This window comes from Pogoniulus pusillus, chromosome 38 (genome assembly GCF_015220805.1).
Source record: "Pogoniulus pusillus isolate bPogPus1 chromosome 38, bPogPus1.pri, whole genome shotgun sequence".
In the NCBI taxonomy this organism is placed as follows: Eukaryota; Metazoa; Chordata; class Aves; order Piciformes; family Lybiidae; genus Pogoniulus; species Pogoniulus pusillus.
In genome coordinates, this window is record NC_087301.1 from 7,917,332 (window position 1) to 7,941,261 (window position 23,930).

Here is a 23,930-nt window from a genome sequence, read left to right on the forward strand (position 1 = left end):
CGGCCCCTCCCCCAGCTCCTCCCTGCTGCCACCGTCCAATAGGTCTAGTAGGATGCTGAGGAAGAGAGAGGATCTTCCTCCCAGCCCCCTTCTGGAGCAGGCAAAGAACTCATCTTCAGCTCATGCTGCTCTTCCTCCTGCTCCACCAACCCATCTGCTGCTCATGCTGCTCTTCCTCCCTCCTGCTCCACCAACCCATCTGCTGCTCATGCTGCTCTTCCTCCCTCCTGCTCCACCAACCCATCTGCTGCTCATGCTGCTCTTCCTCCCTCCTGCTCCACCAACCCATCTGCTGCTCATGCTGCTCTTCCTCCCTCCTGCTCCACCAACCCATCTTCTGCTCATGCTGCTCTTCCTCCCTCCTGCTCCACCAACCCATCTGCTGCTCATGCTGCTCTTCCTCCCTCCTGCTCCACCAACCCATCTTCTGCTCATGCTACTCTTCCTCCCTCCTGCTCCACCAACCCATCTTCTGCTCATGCTGCTCTTCCTCCCTCCTGCTCCACCAACTCATCTTCTGCTCATGCTGCTCTCTCTCCTGCTCCACCAACCCATCTGCTGCTCATGCTGCTCTTCCTCCTGCTCCACCAACCCATCTGCTGCTCATGCTGCTCTTCCTCCCTCCTGCTCCACCAACCCATCTGCTGCTCATGCTGCTCTTCCTCCCTCCTGCTCCACTAACTCATCTTCTGCTCATGCTGCTCTCTCTCCTGCTCCACCAACCCATCTGCTGCTCATGCTGCTCTTCCTCCTGCTCCACCAACCCATCTGCTGCTCATGCTGCTCTTCCTCCTGCTCCACCACCCCATCTTCTGCTCATGCTGCTCTTCCTCCCTCCTGCTCCACCAACCCATCTGCTGCTCATGCTGCTCTTCCTCCCTCCTGCTCCATCAACCCCTCTGCTGCTCATGCTGCTCTTCCTTCCTCCTGTTCCACCAACCCATCTGCTGCTCATGCTGCTCTTCCTTCCTCCTGCTCCACCAACCCATCTTCTGCTCATGCTGCTCTTCCTCCCTCCTGCTCCACCAACCCATCTTCAGCTCATGCTTCTCTTCCTCTCTCCTGCTCCACCAACCCATCTTCAGCTCATGCTGCTCTTCCTCCCTCCTGCTCCACCAACCCATCTTCAGCTCATGCTGCTCTTCCTCCCTCCTGCTCCACCAACCCATCTTCTGCTCATGCTGCTCTTCCTCCCTCCTGCTCCACCAACCCATCTTCTGCTCATGCTGCTCTTCCTGCCTCCTGCTCCACCAACTCATCTTCTGCTCATGCTGCTCTTCCTCCTGCTCCACCAACCCATCTGCTGCTCATGCTGCTCTTCCTCCCTCCTGCTCCACTAACTCATCTTCTGCTCATGCTGCTCTCTCTCCTGCTCCACCAACCCATCTGCTGCTCATGCTGCTCTTCCTCCTGCTCCACCAACCCATCTGCTGCTCATGCTGCTCTTCCTCCTGCTCCACCACCCCATCTTCTGCTCATGCTGCTCTTCCTCCCTCCTGCTCCACCAACCCATCTTCTGCTCATGCTGCTCTTCCTTCCTCCTGTTCCACCAACCCATCTGCTGCTCATGCTGCTCTTCCTCCCTCCTGCTCCACCAACCCATCTTCTGCTCATGCTACTCTTCCTCCCTCCTGCTCCACCAACCCATCTGCTGCTCATGCTGCTCTTCCTCCTGCTCCACCAACCCATCTGCTGCTCATGCTGCTCTTCCTCCTGCTCCACCAACCCATCTTCAGCTCATGCTGCTCTTCCTCCTGCTCCACCAACCCATCTGCTGCTCATGCTGCTCTTCCTCCCTCCTGCTCCACCAACCCATCTGCTGCTCATGCTGCTCTTCCTCCCTCCTGCTCCACCAACCCATCTGCTGCTCATGCTGCTCTTCCTCCCTCCTGCTCCACCAACCCATCTTCTGCTCATGCTGCTCTTCCTCCCTCCTGCTCCACCAACCCATCTGCTGCTCATGCTGCTCTTCCTCCCTCCTGCTCCACCAACCCATCTTCTGCTCATGCTACTCTTCCTCCCTCCTGCTCCACCAACCCATCTTCTGCTCATGCTGCTCTTCCTCCCTCCTGCTCCACCAACTCATCTTCTGCTCATGCTGCTCTCTCTCCTGCTCCACCAACCCATCTGCTGCTCATGCTGCTCTTCCTCCTGCTCCACCAACCCATCTGCTGCTCATGCTGCTCTTCCTCCTGCTCCACCAACCCATCTTCTGCTCATGCTACTCTTCCTCCCTCCTGCTCCACCAACCCATCTGCTGCTCATGCTGCTCTCCCTCCTGCTCCACCAACCCATCTTCTGCTCATGCTACTCTTCCTCCCTCCTGCTCCTCCAACCCATCTGCTGCTCATGCTGCTCTTCCTCCCTCCTGCTCCACCAACCCATCTGCTGCTCATGCTGCTCTTCCTCCCTCCTGCTCCACCAACCCATCTGCTGCTCATGCTGCTCTTCCTCCCTCCTGCTCCACCAACCCATCTGCTGCTCATGCTGCTCTTCCTCCTGCTCCACCAACCCATCTGCTGCTCATGCTGCTCTTCCTCCCTCCTGCTCCACCAACCCATCTTCTGCTCATGCTGCTCTTCCTCCCTCCTGCTCCACCAACCCATCTTCAGCTCATGCTGCTCTTCCTCCCTCCTGCTCTACCAACCCATCTTCTGCTCATGCTGCTCTTCCTCCCTCCTGCTCCACCAACCCATCTGCTGCTCATGCTGCTCTTCCTCCCTCCTGCTCCACCAACCTATCTGCTGCTCATGCTGCTCTTCCTCCCTCCTGCTCCACCAACCAATGTGCTGCTCATGCTGCTCTTCCTCCCTCCTGCTCCACCAACCCATCTTCAGCTCATGCTGCTCTTCCTCCTGCTCCACCAACCCATCTGCTGCTCATGCTGCTCTTCCTCCCTCCTGCTCCACCAACCCATCTTCAGCTCATGCTGCTCTTCCTCCTGCTCCACCAACCCATCTGCTGCTCATGCTGCTCTTCCTCCCTCCTGCTCCACCAACCCATCTGCTGCTCATGCTGCTCTTTCTCTCTCCTGCTCCACCAACCCATCTGCTGCTCATGCTGCTCTTTCTCTCTCCTGCTCCACCAATCCATCTCTGCTCATGCTGCTGCCCCTTGCTCCATGGGAAAGTGACATCACCAACCCCCCAGGTGGGTACATGAGGAATCAGGAGAAAGGAAGCAAGCAAGCAGGTTCTGGGCAGGGCACAGGTAAAGGAGGAGTGATGAGAGGTGAGGGGAAAGAAGGAGTGAAAGGAGGCAGCCAGGCAGGCAGGCAGGCAGAGCAGCAGTGGTGCAAAATAAGCCCAGGAGAGGCAGATTCAGACGTGCAGAGGAAAATGCAAGGTGGAGGCTGCTGGTGGTCTGCACCCTCCTGAGAACACTCACCTCAGAGCAACACTCAGGAGTGGCTGGGCCTGCCCCGGGGTGCAGACTCAGCTCAGACAGAGAGCATCACATCAGCCAAGGTAAGATCTGTCCCAGCATCCGGAGGCGCCCGGAGCTGCCTGGCTGCAGCCAGCCCTGATTGGTTCAGCAGAGTGACTTCACAGCTCCCATTCATCCCCAGCCTCTCGGCCCCACTCCTGCAAGCCCCTCCTGGCCTCCCTCACCACTCAGCCTGCCAGCCCCCAGCCCAGGCAGAGGTGCCCCCAGCCCCTCGCAGCGCTGTGGCACCCCCACAGCCAGGCAGACGTGAGCAAGCCTGCCTGGCTGAGAGGAAGGGAGGGAGGGAGGGAGGAGAACACTGCAGAGCTCACATTCAGAGCCTCTGAGGGCCAGAAACATCACTGCCTGAAAGTGCTTATTCATACAGGAGAGCAGCAGGCTGCGCCGGGGCAGGCAGCGCAGGGCAGGGCACAGGGAGCAGGGCGGGGGCTGGCAGGGGACTCCCAGCGCCCTGGCAGGCAGCTGTGCAGTGTCTGCAGCAGCACAGCGCTGCTGTGCCCCCTGCACAGGCAGGTTTGCCCCTGCAGCCCCCCCCCGGGCTTCCCTGCGAGAGGCAGAACTGTTTGCGTGGCAGAGATCTCTCAGCCCTCTGCTTCCTCTGGCTCTGTCACCCGATCCTAGGGAGCAGAGACCAACCCCACCGCACTGCAACCCCCTTGCAGGGAGCTCTAGGGAGCAATGAGGTCACCTCTCAGCCTCCTCTTCACACCCCAGCACTGCCAGGGCACTCACTCACCACTCAGCACCACATCTCCTGCCCAGGGATGGGGACTCCACCACTGCCCTGGGCAGCCTGGACCAGGCTTTCACAACCCTTCTCGGGAAGAAATTGTTCCTCATCTCCCACCTAAACCTCCCCTGGGGCAACTTGAGGCTGTTTGCTCTCGTCCTGTCACTTGTTGTTTGGGAAGAGACCAACTCCAGCCTCCTTGCAGGGAGCTGCAGAGAGCAATGAGGTCTCCTCTCCAGGCTGCACACCCCCAGCTCCCTCAGCTGCTCCCCAGTCCCTCCCCAGCTTTCTTATCCATCAAGGACCTCTCAGCCTCCTCTCAGCCTCTCAGCACCCCCAGCTCCCTCAGCTGCTCCCCAGTCCCTCCCCAGCTTTCTTATCCATCAAGGACCTCTCAGCCTCCTCTCAGCCTCTCAGCATCCCCAGCTCCTTCAGCTGCTCTCCAGTCCCTCCCCAGCTTTCTTATCCATCAAGGATCTCTCAGCCTCCTCTCAGCCTCTCAGCACCCCCAGCTCCCTCATCTGCTCCTCCCCAGCTCTCTTCTCCAGACCCTTCCCCACCTTTGCTGCCCTTCCCTGGACCTGCACCAGTGAGGTGTTTGCAGTGCTGCTACCCTGCATAACATGTCCCTGTCACACAGGTGAGCAACCTGCAGAGCCCAGCAGTGCACAGACAAAGCTCAGCACTCAAACCACCCCAAAAAAGGGCCAGCAGTGAACAATGTACACAGCAAAGACTCCCAGCAAGTCCTGTCTGGGCATAGAGGCAATGTCTGGCCCTGCTGTTCATGCTGCCACCTACAAATGAAGGCTGGCACAGCTTCACCTTCTATTGGCCATGTTCAAACACACCAACCTCCTGCTTACCAGGGCCACCCTGGGAACATAAATGCTCTTCAGTCTCCAGCCCAAGCACAGCTCAGGATATAACACAGCCTCCACATCCAACAGCACACAGGGAAAATGCCACCACACCTCCTGAGTTTCACTAGGACAAGCATTGTGACCCTTGTTGTGCCCTTTCTCTCTGTGAAGGAAGGGGATGGACAGGACCCTGCAGGGGACACTGCTGCTAGCAGAGATCTGAATCACTCTGAGAACTCTTTCTGACATGAACTCCCCAAGCTGCCTTCTTATGTCCAGACACAAAGCACTAACCTGGCCCTGAAGCTGGGCAGGAGCATTGCCACGCAGCAAGCAGCCTGGCAAAAGCTCTCCAGTCCCACCCCACACAGCCTCAGATTCAGCCCTCATGAATTCCAGCCTGTCTCAGATCACAGACTCAAGGAATGGGTTGGAGGGGACCTCCAAGGTCCTCCAGTTCCAACCCCCTGCCACGGGCAGGGACACTTCTCACCAGCACAGCTTGCTCAAGGCCTGAGCCAGCTGCCCCTGGGAGGGACATCCACAGCCTCTCTGGGCAACCTGTGCCAGGCTCTCCCCACCCTCACTCTCAACAGTATCTTCCTCATCTCCACTCTCCCTCTCCTCTCTCCCAGCTCAAAGCCATTTTCCCTCCTCCTGGCACTCACAGTCCTTGTCCAAAGTCCCTCCCCAGCTCCCTTGGAGCCCCTCCAGGCACTGGAAGGCTGCTCTGAGGTCTCCCTGGAGCCTTCCCCAGGCTGAACAGTCCCAGCTCTCCCAGGCTGTGCCTATAGCAGAGGTTCTCCAGCCCTCTGATCACCTTCATGACATCCTCTGAACCCTCTCCAGCAGCTCCATGTCCCCCTTATGCTGGAGGCACCAGAACTGGAGGCAGTGCTGCAGGTGGGGTCTCAGCAGAGCAGAGGAGCAGAACCCCCTCCTGCATCCTGCTGGTCCCACACCCCACCAGCCCCTAGAAGACACCCATGTGCAGGCAGACAGAGCTCCAGCAAATGCCCATGCTCTGGACAATCCACCCCCCAACCCTTCTGAAGCCCTTTATGGGAGGGCTCTGCTCACTTGGATGCATTTTGCCACAGCAGCATGGGCAGCAGAGACCCAACCTCCTGAAGGGCTTTTAGCACACCCTAGGCTAGAGGAGCAGCAAAGCCCAGCTCTGGAGTGGCTTTTAGCACACCCTGAAGGGCTTTTAGCACACCCTAGGCTAGAGGAGCAGCAAAGCCCAGCTCTGGAGTGGCTTTTAGCACACCCTGAAGGGCTTTTAGCACACCCTAGGCTAGAGGAGCAGCAAAGCCCAGCTCTGGAGTGGCTTTTAGCACACCCTAGGCTAGAGGAGCAGCAAAGCCCAGCTCTGGAGTGGCTTTTAGCACACCCTAGGCTAGAGGAGCAGCAAAGCCCAGCTCTGGAGTGGCTTTTAGCACACCCTGAAGGGCTTTTAGCACACCCTAGGCTAGAGGAGCAGCAAAGCCCAGCTCTGGAGTGGCTTTTAGCACACCCTGAAGGGCTTTTAGCACATCCTAGGCTAGAGGAGCAGCAAAGCCCAGCTCTGGAGTTCAGACTCTTCAGAGCAGAGCCTGTCTGTAGCTCCAGCAGGGTGCAACAGCTCCTGGACTCGAGAGCAAACAGGAAACACCTCCTGAGGAAGTCCACATTTCGGAAGGGAGCAGCCAACTACGACAGGCTTGAGGTCTGGGTAAGAATCTGCAGCACTATAAATAGCTCCAAGGCCAGGCTTGGAGCTGGGAATCCATTGGGACTTGCTCCCCAGCCCTGCAGATCACAAACCACTGCTTTGCTACAGTGCCTCTGACCCTCCAACCAGGCACAACTCACAGCTGTTGAGGGCATCCCCTCCACAGGTACATTATGGTGGCTTCACTGCTCCCAGTAGTACAGTTCCAGCTTCACACTAAGCAGAGCAGCCTCAGCCTCGGACAGATTCATAGTCACTGAGGGATTTATTTGTTCAAGGAGCCAGGCAGGGGAAACAGGAGGCTTAGGAGGCTCAGACAGCTTAGTGCATGGGAAAGCAGCACGGCCTGCAGACACGCAATGCAACCAGCTACCTGTGGGGCAGCACTGCAGCTACAGCTTGGCCCTCCCATATGGCACCGAAGGGAAGCCTGCAGGAGTGAAAAAAAGCAGCACCCTGTGCCTCTGTGAGACGTGCATGCAAAAGAAAGCCTGCTGGAAGTGCTGCTGGGGAGAGGAAACTAGGAGGGAGTCAGGGAGAGGGAAGGAATCGCTAGGAAGCATGGCAGAAGGCAAGGAGGAGGTAGCTGAGCAGGGCAGAAGGCAAGGAGGAGGTAGCTGAGCAGGGCAGAGTGCAAGGAAGAGGTAGCTGAGCAGGGCAGAGTGCAAGGAAGAGGTAGCTGAGCAGGGCAGAAGGCAAGGAGGAGGTAGCTGAGCAGGGCAGGAGGTAAGGAAGAGGTAGCTGAGCAGGGCAGGAGGTAAGGAAGAGGTAGCTGAGCAGGGCAGAGTGCAAGGAAGAGGTAGCTGAGCAGGGCAGGAGGCAAGGAAGAGGTAGCTGAGCAGGGCAGGAGGCAAGGAAGAGGTAGCTGAGCAGGGCAGAGTGCAAGGAAGAGGTAGCTGAGCAGGGCAGGAGGCAAGGAAGAGGTAGCTGAGCAGGGCAGGAGGCAAGGAAGAGGTAGCTGAGCAGGGCAGAGTGCAAGGAAGAGGTAGCTGAGCAGGGCAGGAGGCAAGGAAGAGGTAGCTGAGCAGGGCAGAGTGCAAGGAAGAGGTAGCTGAGCAGGGCAGGAGGCAAGGAAGAGGTAGCTGAGCAGCACAGGAGGCAAGGAAGAGGTAGCTGAGCAGGGCAGGAGGCAGGGAAGAGGTAGCTGAGCAGGGCAGGAGGTAAGGAAGAGGTAGCTGAGCAGGGCAGGAGGCAGGGAAGAGGTAGCTGAGCAGGGCAGGAGGTAAGGAAGAGGTAGCTGAGCAGGGCAGGAGGCAGGGAAGAGGTAGCTGAGCAGGGCAGGAGGTAAGGAAGAGGTAGCTGAGCAGGGCAGGAGGCAGGGAAGAGGTAGCTGAGCAGCACAAGAGGCAAGGAAGAGGTAGCTGAGCAGGGCAGGAGGTAAGGAAGAGGTAGCTGAGCAGGGCAGGAGGCAAGGAAGAGGTAGCTGAGCAGGGCAGGAGGTAAGGAAGAGGTAGCTGAGCAGGGCAGGAGGTAAGGAAGAGGTAGCTTAGCTGTTGAGCACCTTGGCGTGCAGGTGTACAGATCCCCATGTGCCAGATGGACAAACTCCTGAATCCCTCCCGAAGTCAGCAGTGTCCTGCAGCGCTGCCAGCTCTGCTGCCAGAGAAGCAGCAGATGCGGTCACAGCCCCTGCGAGCCAGGGCACAGCTCCATCTGCCCAGGAGAGGAGGGGGTGAACAAAGCAGCCACCCTCGGCAGAGGCTCCCTCTTGGCTGCAGCAGCTGGGAAATGACGTGAGCCGGCATGGCCAGAAGGGAAAGAGGCTGTCCGGGCACTGCGGGCATGCTGGGAGCTGTAGGCACAGCACCGAGCGGCAGCGGCACCGAGCGGCAGCAGCACCGAGCCGCGGACGCAGCCGCTCAGCACCCAGCCAGGGCAGGAGAGCAAGGCAGGGCAGCACCGCAGCACCCGGGCAGGGCAGCATCGCAGCAGGGCAGCACCGCAGCACCCGGGCAGGGCAGCATCGCAGCAGGGCAGCATCGCAGCACCCACGCAGGGCAGCATCGCGGCAGGGCAGCATCGCGGCAGGGCAGCATCGCGGCGGGGCAGCACCGCGGCAGGGCAGCACCGCAGCACCCCGGCAGGGCAGCACCGCAGCACCCGGGCAGGGCAGCATCGCAGCGCCCCAGCAGGGCAGCACCGCAGCGCCCCGGCAGGGCAGCACCGCAGCGCCCCGGCAGGGCAGCACCGCACCAGGGCAGCACCGCAGCAGCCCAGCAGGACAGCATCGCAGCATCCCAGCAGGGCAGCACCGCAGCAGGGCAGCATCGCAGCGCTCCAACAGGGCAGCACCGCAGCGCCCCGGCAGGGCAGCACCACACCAGGGCAGCATCGCAGCGCCCCGGCAGGGCAGCATCGCAGCACCCCGGCAGGGCAGCACCGCAGCACCCGGGCAGGGCAGCATCGCAGCAGGGCAGCACCGCAGCGCCCCGGCAGGGCAGCATCGCAGCGCCCCGGCAGGGCAGCATCGCAGCGCCCCGGCAAGGCAGCACCCCGACAGGGCAGCAGTACCTTCGCCTGTGCTGGCAGAAGAGAACGGAGAGGAGCTCCGCTCCATCAAGCGCTGGGGCAAGAGAATTCCCTGCTCTGCAGGGAGGGAGCAAGGCAACTCCTGCTCTGGAGGAAGGAGGACTCTGTGGTGTAAGGAGTCAGCCGCAGGGGGGGTGAGAAAACTGGGATGATTCTGCCTGCGGCTGCCTTCTTGGGCAACAGCAGGGCGAAAGAGGGCTTCTGCTTTCAAACACACTCTCGGGCTCTATTCCCTGCTCCTCGTCTTGCCTGTTTGAACTCTTAACCTTCCCTTTGCCCGAGGCAGCGCAAGAACCTCCTCCACCCCAGGAGGACTCATCCGCTCCGAGAAGGGGCAGGCTGACAACAGAGAATTCCATGACTCATGCTGTGCTTCATCAAGGAAGCCCTCTTGGATTTGCCTTTTAATCCATCCAGGAGATTTTAGCTTTCCTTTTACAAATCCCTTTGCAGCCACCGTGAAAAGGCAGCTAAGGGTTCCTTAGCTCGGGCAGAAGCGTTATGGGCTCTGAGCATCTGGGTCAAAATGCTCTCAATTAATTCATGGCACGAATTTAAGTCGCATCACAGCCCTAGACCTTGACAGAAGAAGATTCTCACTCAGGATAACGCTGAATACCTGCTCTTGGAACGGCAGAGTGCTTTGAAGTGCCTAGCAGCCAGGATGCTTTGCATCCTTTGGAACTCACAAGTTTTCTCAAGCACCCTGAGCTAAACCTTTAGATGGAGTCCAACGACCTTCTTTGTCCTCTTGAAATCATAGAATCAGGGCTGGAAGGGACAAAGATGATCCAGTTCCAACTCCCCTGCCATGGGCAGGGATACCTCACACTAGAGCAGGCTGTCCAGAGCCAATTAGGATCATGGAATGAGTTGGGATGGAAGGGACCACAAGGATCAGCCAGTTCCAACTCCCCTGCCATGGGCAGAGGCACTTCACACTAGAGCAGGCTGTCCAGAGCCAATTAGGATCATAGAATCATGGAACCATGGAATCAGTCAGGGTTGGAAGGCAGCACAAGGAGCAGCCAGTGCCAACCCCCCTGCCATGCCCAGGGACACCCTACCCTAGAGCAGGCTGCACACAGCCTCAGCCAGCCTGGCCTCAAACACCTCCAGGGATGAGACTTCCACCACTTCCCTGGGCAACCTGTGCCAAGCTCTCACCACCCCCATGCTGCAGAACTTCCTCCTACCCTCCAGTCTCAATCTCCCCATTTCCAGCTTCCACAGGACCCCAGGATGTTAGGGGTTGGAAGGGACCTGAAGAGCTCATCCAGTCCAACCCCCCCTGCCAGAGCAGGACAATCCTAATCCAGCTCAGGGCACACAGGAACACATCCAGACAGGCCTGGAAAGGCCTCAGAGGAGACTCCACAGCCTCTCTGAGCAGCCTGTGTCAGGGCTCTGGGACCCTTCCAGGCAAGAAGTTCCCCCTTGTGTTGAGCTGCAGCCTCCTGTGCTGCATTCTTCTCCACACAGTCCAGCAACAGAACTTTCTGTAGTCCTCTGGACCTCTGAGGTGTCCTACCCCAGGCCAAAACCCTCAGCCCAGCCTGCTGTGTTTCAGCTGAATGGGTGGAAAACCTTGCAGCCAGCACAAGCACCACAACACTTCTGGCTTTAAGAGTAAAAACCCTGCTGGAGGAGTGGCTGCAACTTCAGGAGAGGAAGAGAATGGGTCTGGGTCCTTCATCCCTGAAGCCTGAGACAGAAGAAAGCAGCTCAAGCAGAGGCTCAAGACCCAGGTTCCAACATGCAGAGAGGTATTTCAGAGCAGTGAGAGCCTCCCCACAGCCCAGGTCCCTCACTGCCAGTTGGAAGTATGAGTGGGCTCCCAGCAAGCAGCACTGGCACCAGCAACAAAGGGCAGCAGGCTGCAGGCAGGAGCAGAGCACAGAGCATGTCTGTCTGTCTGTCTGCCCACAACACCACAGCTCCACTTCATTGGAGGCCCCAGAAGGAATCTTCCTGATTGCTGAGGAGCCTGAGACATGGCAGGGGCTGCACAAAGCAGCTCCCAGCTCAAGCTGAGGGAAAGCCTGAGCTGGTCACACTTGCAAGCCTGAAGCAATTCTTTCCCAGAGCAGAGAAACTTCAGAACCTTGCCATGAGGGAAACCTTTTTATAGCCCACATTGCACACAGCCTGCCAGGGAAAGGAGTTAAGGGTAAGGAAAGTGACTCCAGGTGGAGATTAGGAAGGAAATCATTGCCATGAGGGTGGGGAGAGACTGGCACAGGTTGCCCAGGGAGGTTGTGGAGCACAGAAGCACAGAATGGGATCAAAGATGTTCAGGACCAAGTTAGATGAGCCCTTGAGCAACCTGTGCTGGTGAGAGGTGTCCCTGCCCATGGCAAGGGCTTGGAGCTGGATGAGCTTTAAGGTCCCTCCCAACCCAGGCCCATTCTGTGGCTCTGTGAATAGCTGTCCCCATGCAGCAGACACAGCAGCAAACCCTCCTCATCCTCAGGGCATGGCTCAAGTCCTAAGGCTGCATCTTCCCTGGGTCAGAGCCTGCAGGCTTTGCTGAGCTGGGGAGGGACTTTGGATAAGGGCTGGGAGTGCCAGGAGGAGGGAGAATGGCTTTGAGGTGGGAGAGGGGAGAGGGAGAGTGGAGATGAGGGAGAAATTGCTGAGAGTGAGGGTGGGGAGAGCCTGGCACAGGTTGAGGGTGGGGAGATAGTGGCACAGGTTGAGGGTGGTGAGACCCTGGCACAGGTTGCCCAGGGAGGTTGTGGAGCACAGAAGCACCCAATGTGATCAAAGATCACATTGGGTGCTTCTGTGCTCCACAACCTCCCTGGAGGTGCTCAGAACCAGGCTGGATGAGCCCTTGAGCAACCTGTGCTGATGGGAGGTGTCCCTGCCCCATGGCAGGGGAGTTGGAGCTGGCTGAGCTTTAAGGTCCCTCCCAACCCAATGCATTCTATTGCCCTGGGAAGCAAAGCCTGGGGACAGGGAGAGCAAAACAAGCAGCAAAGGAGACTTAAAGAGAAGCATTAAGTCAGAGGTGGAGGAGAAGAGGGAGAACAAGGGAAAAGCAGAGGGGCTCAAGGGCAGACCTTGGTGTCTGCTGCCATCTCATCACCATCATGCGCCACAGATACTCCTCTGAAGGGTAAGAAAGGAAGGGACAGGAGGAATAAACAACCCCCAACCCCCAAAAGACAAGCAAAGAGGAGAAGGCAAAGAAGAAATGCAGAGGTCCAGGAGCACTCACACGGTTACAGTCATCTGCAGGGGCGGGGAAGTCTGTCCAAGTGCCACTGTGCCCCCAGCTAGCTGAGGCTGCCTCGCTTCAGCACTGCTGCATTGGAGGAGGAGGAGGAGGATGGGATCCCAGGGACAGCGTTTTGAGGGAGAGAGCCACAGGGAGTGGTGCCCCCAGAATCCACCACGGAAAGATGGAATTGCCTCCAGCCCGGACACTGCCAGCACTGCTCTGAGTGATGCTAGCAGAGCTGCTGCAGCTCGGCCCCAGGGGGAAGCAGCAGTGGGCAGGCTGCTGAGCAGCTCTCCACAGAGCCTGAGCTGTGCTTTGGGCTCCTTCCTCTGCTCTCAGGTTTCTTCCATCACGGGCAAGGCAGTTTTAAAGGCACAGCTGCCTTGAAGTCTCTGCCAGCCATGCTGCTGCTGCTGCTGCTGCTGCTGCTGCTGGGGGATAAGATGCAGGAACCCGAGAGAATGAAGCATTATCTGTTGAGGCAGAGAGAATTTGAGGCTCATAATCACCAGGATTAAAGTGCCAAGGCCAGAATCAACCAATTGCTGTTTCTCAAGAACCAGAGAATCATCCTGGGTGGGAAAGACCTCTGAGATCATGGAGTCCAACCACCCACCTAAGACATGGGCATTAAACCATGGCCCAGAGTGCCCTCCTGAACCAGAGCAGGTGGAATTGGACACAGCTTGTCCCAAGAGGGGGGGGGAGAAAAACTGGTTTGAGAGCCAGCCTCACAGGCAGGCTCCTTCTTGCTGGGAAGCATGGATGCTTAGCTCACCAGGAAGCCAGAGCATGGCTTGCAGAGGTAGAGACCATAAAAGGATCTGGGCCATTACAAGGGAATTCTTCTGCTCTTTCTCTTCTCTGCCAGGGTTCAGATCCACTGCTAAATGGAGCAGCCTGAGCTATTAGGACACCCCAGGGGACACTGAGCACTTTCTGCTTGATGGTTGTGGTGTGCCCACCCTGCTCTGCCCAACGAGCCATCAGCAATTAACTCTCCTCACGGACACACAGCATCCTGTTCCCTGTGGTCATGGAATAGAGCAGGGACTGAGTGAGCAGCTGCCACCAGCACAGGCCCTCTCCTCCCCACCCTCTGTCCTTTCATAGAACCAGGCAGGTTGGCAGAGAGCTCCAAGCTCCTGCAGCCCAACCTAGCCCCCAGCCCTGCCCAACCAACCAGACCATGGCACTAAGTGCCCCAGCCAGGCTTGGCTGCAACACCTCCAGCCACAGCCACTCCATCACCTCCCTGGGCAGCCCATTCCAGTGCCAATCACTCTCTCTGCCAACAGCTTCCTCCTCACACCCAGCCTCAACCTGCCCTGGCACAGCTTGAGGCTGTGTCCCCTTCTTCTGTCCCTGGCTGCCTGGCAGCAGAGCCCAACCCCACCTGGCTACAGCCTCCCTGCAGGCAGCTGCAGGCAGCAATGAGCTCTGCCCTGAGCCTCCTCTGCTGCAGGCTGCACCCCCCCAGCTCCCTCAGCCTCTCCTCACAGGGCACTTAGTTGCCAGCCATGGCCTGGTTGATTGGATAGGGTTGGGGCATAGATTGGGCTGGAGGAGCTTGGAGCTCTCTTCCAACCTGCCTGGTTCTGTGATTCTATGATTCTGTGCTGCCAGTGCCTGCTGCTGCCTCCTGCCCAGCTTCTCCCCCACCAGCACCTCCAAGTCCTTTCCAGGGGGTACCCATCCCAAACCCCAGCATGCTCCAAAGATGCACAGCACCAGCAGCAGGGCAGAGGCCATGGTGATTTTTTTTCCCTGTGCTGACTGTGAAGTGAGGGAAAATCTGGAGGGATGTTTTCCCAGGGGTTCAGACTGAAAGCCTCTGTAGCACAGCCAGCAGCAAGCTTCTGAGAGTAGGAGGCTGCCTCCCCAAGCCAGCCTGAAATAACTCCAGCTCCCAGTTCAGATGAGTGCCCTTAGAGTTGGGGTGTGCAGAGGGGAATGTTTGGTCTGCTTGAAGAAATATCCTGCACTAAGCAGCTGGGTTGCAGAAACAGCTGAGGACAGCACTGCCAGCCTGTAAAGGGCTCAGTAAGGGCAGAGGGAGATGCTTTCAAGCTGAGAAAGAAACAAAAAGCTCTTCCCAGCTCCTCTTCCACCACCCAGCCTGCCAGAGAGGCACTCAGGGGAAGCTGAGGCAGCAGCAGCATGGCTCAGCACTGCTTTCTCCTCCAGCTGCAGCCTGCAGCTCAGGCAGGACCAACCTCCAGCTGTCAGCCCGTGGCTTGGATGGCAACACTCTGTGCTGGGTTAGGAACTGGCTGGAGGGCTGAGCCCAGAGAGTGGTGGTGAATGGTGCCACATCCAGCTGGCAGCTGTCACTAGTGGTGTCCCTCAGGGATCAGTGCTGGGCCCCATCCTCTTTAACAGCTTCATAGATGATCTGGATGAGGGCATGGAGTCAGGCATCAGCAAGTGTGCAGATGACACCAAGCTGGGGGCAGATGTGGCTGGGTTGGAGGGCAGAAGGGCTCTGCAGCAGGACCTTGACCACCTGCACAGATGGGCAGAGTCCAAGGGGATGGAGTTCAACAGCTCCAAGTGCAGGGTGCTGCACTTTGGCCACAGCAACCCCATGCAGAGATACAGGCTGGGGTCAGAGTGGCTGAGAGCAGCCAGACAGAGAGGGATCTGGGGGTGCTGATTGATACCCACCTGAACATGAGCCAGCAGTGTGCCCAGGTGGCCAAGAGAGCCAGTGGCATCCTGGCCTGCATCAGCAATGGTGTGGCCAGCAGGAGCAGGGAGGTCATTCTGCCCCTGTACTCTGCACTGGTTAGACCTCACCTTGAGTCCTGTGTTCAGTTCTGGGCCCCCCAGTTTAGGAGGGACACTGAGATGCTTGAGCGTGTCCAGAGAAGGGCAACGAGGCTGGGGAGAGGCCTCGAGCACAGCCCTAGGAGGAGAGGCTGAGGGAGCTGGGATTGGTTAGCCTGGAGAAGAGGAGGCTCAGGGCAGACCTCATTGCTGTCTACAACTACCTGAGGGGTGGTTGTGGCCAGGAGGAGGTTGCTCTCTTCTCTCAGGTGGCCAGCACCAGAACAAGAGGACACAGCCTCAGGCTGTGCCAGGGGAGATTTAGGCTGGAGGTGAGGAGAAAGTTCTTCCCTGAGAGAGTCATTGGGCACTGGAATGGGCTGCCCGGGGAGGTGGTGGAGTCGCCGTCCCTGGAGCTGTTCAAGGCAGGACTGGACGTGGCACTTGGTGCCATGGTCTGGCCTTGAGCTCTGTGCTAAAGGGTTGGACTTGATGAGCTGTGAGGTCTCTTCCAACCCTGATGATGCTGTGATGCTGTGATGCTGTGATAATGTGGTTGGAAGAGAGCTCCAAGCTCATCCAGTCCAACCTAGCACCCAGCCCTATCCAGTCAACCAGACCATGGCACTGCCTCATTCAGGCTTTGCTTGAACACCTCCAAGGGACACATCTAAGAGGCCACAACTGCTCCTCATGTCCCCACACTCACTGGCTCTGCAGCTGTTAGCTGTGCCAGCAATCTCCTTGCTAACCCCCACCCCCCAAAAATGATCAGAGGCTGGAAAGCAGTGCAGGCTTTCCTCCAAAGGAGCAGAGTGTAGGCAACAACTCTTGGTCCCCCTGCCAGAGAAACCCACCTGGGGAGCTTGGAACGTGAGATGCCATCAGCAAGCAAGGTGTAGCTGTGAGTGAGTCACCTGCTGTGACACCTGGCTGCAAAGACAAGCCCTGGCAGTGCATTGCTGCTTGCTTCCCCCTGCTGTGCTGTGCCTGGTGCTGGCAGAGCAGGAAAACCCAGGTGGTGCTCAAAGAAAAATGGGATGGGGAGAGGGGAAGCTCTTCTGCAGGGCACCTTTGCTGCTACAGCTTTGGCCTGCCCAAGTTGTCTGTAAGAGCTGAGAGCTTTCAGGCTGCACCTAAGAATCCTGAGGCACTCAGTGCCATGGTCTGGTTGACTGGATAGGGCTGGGGGATAGGTTGGACTGGATGAGCTTGGAGCTCTCATCCAACCTGCTTGATTCTATGATCCTGGAGAGGAGATGGAGCAGGATGTGCTGCTTTGTAGTGACTTGGGTGGTGATGGAGCCATGGAATTGTTGTTCTGCTTGGAAAAGGCCTCTGAGGTCATTGACTCCTACATGAACCCAAGCCCACCATGGCCACCAAACCGTGGCCCCAAGTGCCATGGTGGGAAGGGACCTCAGATCTCAGCCAGTTCATACCTCCCACTAGAGCAGGTCACTCAAGGCCTCATCCAGCCTGGTTCTGAGCACCTCCAGGGAGGTTGTGGAGCACAGAAGCACCAAATGTGATCAAAGATCCCATTCTGTGCTTCTGTGCTCCACAACCTCCCTGGGCAACCTGTGCCAGTGTCTGACCACGCTCAACCTGTGCCATTCTCTCCTCACCCTCCCTCCCTGTGCTCCACAGCCTCCCTGGGCAACCTGTGCCAGTGTCTCACCACCCTCAACCTGTGCCAGTGTCTCACCACCCTCAACCTGTGCCAGGGTCTGACCACTCTCAACCTGTGCCATTCTCTCCTCACCCTCCCTCCCTGTGCTCCACAGCCTCCCTGGGCAACCTGTGCCAGTGTCTGACCACCCTCAACCTGTGCCAGTCTCTCCTCACCCTCTCTCCCTGTGCTCCACAGCCTCCCTGGGCAACCTGTGTCAGTGTCTCACCACCCTCAACCTGTGCCAGTGTCTCCTCACCCTCCCTCTCTGTGCTCCTCACCCTCCCTGGGCAACCTGTGCCAATGTCTGACCACCCTCAACCTGTGTCAATGTCTCACCACTCTCAACCTGTGCCAGTGTCTCCCCACCCTCCCTCCCTGTGCTCCACAGCCTCCCTGGGCAACCTGTGCCAGTGTCTCACCATCCTCAATCTGTGCCAGTCTCTCTCCACCCTCCCCCCTTGTGCTCCACAACCTCCCTGGGCAACCTGTGCCAGTGTCTGACCACTCTCAACCTGTGTCAGTGTCTCACCATTCTCAACCTGTGCCAGTGTCTGACCACCCTCAACCTGTGCCAGTGTCTCACCACCCTCCCTCCCTGTGCCCCACAGCCTCCCTGGGCAACCTGTGCCAGTGTCTCACCACCCTCAACCTGTGCCAGGGTCTCCACACCCTTTCTCCCTCCCTGTGCTCCACAGCCTCCCTGGGCAACCTGTGCCAGTGTCTCACCACCCTCAACCTGTGCCAGTGTCTCACCACCCTCATCCTGTCCAGTCTCTCCTCACCCTCCCTCCTAGAGCAGGTCGTTTCCCAGAGCTGCTGGGGGGGAGCATCACTCACAGTCTGCAAGTGAAAGAAGTTACCCAACTGCCACTTCTGTTCTTGGGAGGAGGAAGGAAGGGTAAGGAGCCTGCCCAGTGCCTCAGACAGGGCAGGAGGAGGACACCAAACCTCCTCTTCACCTCCTCCACATGTCCCTGAGCACCACGAGGTGGTGATGCAGCCCTGTGGGGTCTGCCAGTCCTCCTCTGCACTCTGAGGTGTGCAGAGCACATTGGGCTCTGGCAGACCTTAGGTGGCACCAGGCCAGAAGCTGACAGCGAGGGGGGGGCTCACCACGTCTGCATCACTCATCTGTTGGGGGCTGGGGGCTTGTTCTGCCTGCTCCCTGTCATAGAATGAGAGGAAGTGGGCACAGGTTGCCCCAGGAAAGGTTTAGGTTGGCCATGGGAAGATCTTCTTCCCTGTGAGGGTTCTTAAGGACAAGGGGCAATGGGTTTAGGCTGGAAGGGGGAGGCTCAGATGTTGGGAAGCTCTTTCCAGTGAGGGTGGTGAGAGACAGGCACAGGGAGGTTGTGGCTGGCACCCCTGTGGTCCAGTTTGTGCCCAGTGCCCCTTGTGCTGCCCCTGGGCACCACTGAACACAGCCTGGTCCCATCCTGCTGACAGCCACCCCTGGAGTGTTGCTCAGCACTGCTCAGGTCCCCCTCAGGCTGCTCTCCTCCAGCCTGAACAGCCTCAACTCCCTCAGCCTTTGCTCCTCACAGAGCCCTTCCAGTCCCCTCAGCTCCTTTGCAGCCCTTTGCTGTGCCCTCTGCAGCCCTTCCCTGTCCCTCCTGAACCAGGCAACCCAGAACTGGGCACAAGACTCCAGATGTGGCCTCACCAGGGTAGAGCAGGGGGAGCACAGAGCCACAGCTGACTCCCTCTAGCCAGCCTCCCTAACTGCTCCCTGCCATGGCTCTAAAAGCACCCACAAAGCACCCCAGAGACCCCAAAAGCTCAGCTCCCTGGCAGCATAAAGCAGGCGTGGCAGAGCCACAGCCACCTCCCATGGCTCTGCAGAAGGGAAGCTTTCTCCTGCATCAGGGGAGATGCAGGCAGGTGCCAGACCTGCCTCAGTGCCCTGCTGCAGGGCAGCTGCTCAGAGGATGGGGCCTGGACCATGGCAGCACTTCAAGAATGCACAACCCCCCAGCAGTGCTGGCCCAGCAAGGGAAGAGCTGCTGGAGAGCAGCAGGGGCAGCTGCCAGCTGCAGGAGGGAGCTCTCAGCCTCCTCTGAGAAGAGCTGAGGCTTGGAGCATGGTCCCTGAGCACTCACCAGTGAGACCTCCACGTGCAGGGCTCCTTAGGGTTAAGAGCAGGCTCGGGGTTAAGGTCTGGGCTGTGATCTCAGCCAGCCTCAGTCAGCTGCTCCTCTGCAGCTGTGTCATCCCAGAGGCAGCTCCACAGCTTTCCACATCCCCTCAGCTGGGGCAGTTCACACACACAGGATCCCAGGGTGTTAGGGCTGGGAGGGACCCAAAGAGCTCATCCAGTCCAAGCCCTGCCAGAGCAGCACCATCCAATGCAGCTCAGGGCACACAGAACACATCCAGACAGGCCTGAAAGGCTCCAGAGGAGACTCCACAACCTCTCTGGGCAGCCTGTGCCAGGCTCTGGGAGCCTTCCAGGCAAGAAGTTGCCCTTGTGCTGAGCTGGAGCCTCCTGTGCTGCAGCTTCCATCCACTGCTGCTTGTCCTGTGCCAGGGAGCAGTGAGCAGAGCCTGTCCCCCCCTGCTGACCCCCAGCCCTCAGAGAGCTACAGACATTGATTCAATCCCCTCTCAGGCTTCTCCTCTCCAGACTGAGCAGCCCCAGGGCCCTCAGCCTCTCCTCCCCAGACACTGCTCCAGCCCCCTCCTCATCCTCACAGCCTCCCTTGGACCCTCTCCAGCAGTTCCTGTCCCTCTGCAGCTGGGGAGCCCCAGACTGAAGGCAGTGCTCAAGATGAGGTCTCAGCAGGGCAGAGCAGAGGGGCAGGAGAACCTCCCTGGCTCTGCTGGACACACTCTGCTGAGTGCCCCCCAGGACCCCCTTGGCCTCTTGCCCCCCAGGGCACATTGCTGCCCCAGGGATGCTCTCCCCCAGCACTCCCAGCTCCCTCTCCTTGGGGCTGCTCTCCAGCAGGCACCTCCCAGCCTGGACTGCTGCAGTTTATTCTTCCTGCCCAGGTGCAGGACTCTGCACTTGGCCTTGTTGGACCTCCTTTGGTTCCTCTGTGCCCAGCTCTGTGCCCAGGGCTCTCTGGATGGCAGCACAGCCTGCAGCTGTCTCAGCCAAGCCTCCCAGCTTGGTGCCAGCAGCAAACTTGCTGAGCAGCCTCTGTCTGCCTGTGCCCTCAGCAATGGCATTGATGAAGATGTTGAACAGGACTGGACCCAGCACAGATCTCTGGGGGACTCCACTGGTCACAGCTCTCCAGTTGGTTGCTCTGTGCCCAGCTCTGTCTGTCCAGGTGGACTGAGCTCCTGCTGCTCCTCCTCCTCCCTTGCTCTCTGCTGAGAGAGACCTGAGCTTGGTCCTCTCTTGCTCTCTGCTCTCCTCCTCCCCGTGCAGCACAGCCTCCCCCTGCCTGCAATGCCAGAGGGCAGCATGCCAAGGGAAGGTGCAGCTGGCAGCACACAGCACAGGGCTTTTTGCTCTCCCCTCTTCTACCCTCCTCTGCTCAGCTCTAGTCACAGCTTCCAGGGCTGTGGAACCCTGGGTGGGATTGGGAGGGGAGGGATTGCTGTGTGGATTGTCTGGGGGGTTGTGTTTGGTCGATTTTGGACTGGGAGGTGTTAGGGACAACTCCACAGCAGCCTCAAAACAAAAGGGACTTCAGACACCAAAGTCCCACCTGGGACCCAAGGTTGTCAGCAGGGAAACGACCTTGGGCTGGGATGGAAAGGCAGCAGCAGCTCAGGGCTTGGTTTGTGCACAGCAGGGGAAAATGAAGCAGTTTCAGGCTCAGAAGCTGCAAGGTTCAGCAGAACTCTTAGCCACATGGCTCTGAGCACAGCAACAGCAATAAATCATGCCCCCAAAGCAGTGCCCAAGGCCCAGCAGCCTTTCTGCCAGGGCTGCAGCCCAAAGCACTCAGCCTCAGGAACCAGAAACTTCACTTCCCTCTGGAACTTCACAGAACCATGGATTGGTCCAGCTGGAAAGGACCTCCAAGATCAGTGAGTGCAGCCCTCAGGGCTAAGAGGTCCAGGCTGGAAGTCTCTTCCCACCTGGCTGGGTCTGGCAGGTGTTGATCTGTTGGAGGGTAGCAGAGCCCTGCAGAGGGACCTGGCCAGGCTGCATGGGTGGGCAGAGGCCAAGGGCATGAGACTGAACAAGGCCAAGGGCAGGTTCTGCACTTTGGCCACAACAACCCCAAGCAGCTCCAGGCTGGAGCCAGAGTGGCTGAGAGCAGGCAGGCAGAGAGGGCCCTGGGGGTGCTGGCAGAGAGCAGCTGCAGAGGAGGCAGCAGTGCCCAGGTGGGCAGCAGAGCCAATGGCATCCTGGGCTGGCTCAGGAGCAGTGTGGGCAGCAGGACAAGGGAGGTTCTTGTGCCCCTGTGCTCAGCACTGCTCAGGCCACCCCTGCAGTGCTGTGTCCAGTTCTGGGCTCCTCCATTGCAGAGAGCTGCTGAGGTGCTGGAAGGTGTTGAGAGAAGGGCAGCAAGGCTGGGGAGGGGCCTGGAGCACAGCCCTGTGAGGAGAGGCTGAGGGAGCTGGGGGGGTGCAGCCTGCAGCAGAGGAGGCTCAGGGCAGAGCTGATTGCTGCCTGCAGCTGCCTGCAGGGAGGCTGTAGCCAGGTGGGGTTGGGCTCTGCTGCCAGGCAGCCAGGGACAGAAGAAGGGGACAGAGGCTCAAGCTGTGCCAGGGCAGGTCTAGGCTGGATGTTGTTAGGAAGTTGCTGTCAGAGAGAGTGATTGGCACTGGAATGGGCTGCCCAGGGAGGTGGTGGAGTGGCTGTGGCTGGAGGTGTTGCAGCCAAGCCTGGCTGGGGCACTTAGTGCCATGGTCTGGTTGGTTGGGCAGGGCTGGGGGCTAGGTTGGGCTGCAGGAGCTTGGAGCTCTCTGCCAACCTGCCTGGTTCTGTGACTCTAAGACCACCATGCCCCAGAAGTGCCATGTCTGAGTGCCACACACAAGCTCAGGACTGTGCTAAGTGAAGTGAAAGGGAAGAGCCAAGGTCAATATTGGCCTTGCTGAGGACAGGAACCTCCTGTGGAATTTCATTTGTCTGCCTTAGAAGGGTCAGAGCTGCTGAGCACAGAACCACAGAGCATAAGGGGCTGGGAGGGACCTCAAGAGATCATCCAGTGCAAACCCCTGTGAAAGGAGGGAGATGGGGGGAGAGAGAGGAGGGAGATGGGGGGAGAGAGAGGAGGGAGATGGGGGGAGAGAGAGGAGGGAGATGGGGGGAGAGAGAGGAGGGAGATGGGGGGAGAGAGAGGAGGGAGATGGGGGGAGAGAGAGGAGGGAGATGGGGGGAGAGACAGGAGGGAGATGGGGGGAGAGACAGGAGGGAGATGGGGGGAGAGACAGGAGGGAGATGGGGGGAGAGACAGGAGGGAGATGGGGGGAGAGACAGGGAGATGGGGGGAGAGAGGGAGATGGGGGGAGAGAGAGGGAGATGGGGGGCAGAAGGAGGGAGATGGGGGGAGAGACAGGGAGATGGAGGGCAGAAGGAGGGAGATGGGGGGCAGAAGGAGGGAGATGGGGGGCAGAAGGAGGGAGAGGGGTTGGGCTTGGTGCCCCTGAGGGGCTTTTCCAGCCCTGAATGTTTCTGTGGTTCTATGATTCAAACCATCCCCACTTGTCCTGGCTCTGGACACCCTCAGGGAAGATCCTTCCCGCAGGATCCCTTCAGGCACTGGCAGGCAGCTCTAAGGTCCCCCTGGAGCCTTCTCTCCTCCAGGCTGCACACCCCCAGCACCCCTCCACAGCCAGTCTGCCCAAGCTGCCTCCAGCAGGCACAGCTGGCACAAGACAATGCTCCAGCAGCTGGATCTGTGCCCCACAACTTCCACATGTGAGCAGCCAAAAGAAACTTAAGAAGCAAGAGGAACCTTTCACAGCTATCACCAAACCCAAGGTCAGTCCCACTGCTCAGCAAACAACTCCACCAAACAGGGACCTCAGCAGCCCACAGGGTGCTGCTCCCAGGCATTCCTGGGTCGCCTTTGCAGCTGAACCCCCTCCCCACCCTGCAGCTGCCCCCCCAGGCTTACCTGTCCTCAGGCACACGAGGGCTCAGGAAGCGGCAGGAGTCATCGTCATGGCTGCTCTGCTGGCTGCTCTGCTGGCTGCTCTGCTGGCTGCTCTGCTGGCTGCTCTGCTGGCTGCTCTGCTGGCTGCTGCAACGAGACAGGCACACAGGAGCCATCAGAGCCTGCCCAGCCCTGGGCAACAGCCTGGGCTTGAGCCACCAGAAGAGCAAGCACAGGGAACAGACTCTGTGCTTTGGGGGTGCAAGGAGAATCATAGAGTCAGGCAGGGCTGGAAGGGAGCACAAGGAGCAGGCAGCTCCAACCCCCCTGCCATGCCCAGGGACACCCTACCCTAGAGCAGGCTGCACACAGCCTCAGCCAGCCTGGCCTCAAACACCTCCAGCCATGGGGCCTCAACCACCTCCCTGGGCAACCCATTCCAGCCTCTCACCACTCTCCTGCTCAACAACTTCCTCCTCACCTCCAGCCTCACTCTCCCCACCTCCAGCTTGGCTCCATTCCCCCCACTCCTGCCACTCCCTCACAGCCTCAAAAGTCCCTCCCCAGCTTTTTTGGAGTCCCCTTCAGATGCTGGCAGGCCACAAGAAGGTCCCCTGGGAGCCTCCTCTGCTCCAGCCTGCACAGCCCCAACTCTTTCAGGCTGTGCTCACAGCAGAGCTGCTGCAGCACAACAATCATAGGATCACAGAGTGCCAGGAGCTGGAAGGGACCTCCAGAGCTCAGCCAGGCCAAGCCCTGCCAGAGCAGGAGCACCCAGAGCAGAGCACACAGAACACATCCAGGCATGAGTTGAATATCTCCAGAGGAGACTCCACAGCCTCCCCTGGGCAGCCTGTGCCAGGCTCTGCCACCCTCACAGGGACAAAATTCCTCCTCCTGTTCCCATGGCACTTCCTCTGCCTTAGCTGCCACCACTGCCCTTGTGCTGGCATTGGGCATCCCCCAGCAGAG

General features: G+C 58.9%; 1 protein-coding gene across 3 annotated transcripts in view; it reads right to left on the minus strand.

Moving 5' to 3' along the window:
- GRAMD1B (GRAM domain containing 1B) overlaps positions 1-23,930 on the minus strand; it is a 196,641-nt gene that overhangs the window by 149,763 nt on the left and 22,948 nt on the right. For 2 of the 3 annotated variants that reach the window (XR_010308741.1, XM_064173231.1), the window contains exon 2: positions 22,980-23,057. Coding sequence is in view for 2 of the 3 variants with exons in the window: in XM_064173231.1 (XP_064029301.1) it covers positions 22,980-23,057 (78 nt within the window). In the remaining variant the exon portion in view is untranslated. Of the gene's footprint in view, positions 1-12,469; positions 12,983-22,979; positions 23,058-23,930 lie in introns of those variants that run through there. The other variant, XM_064173236.1, reaches the window with a different exon arrangement.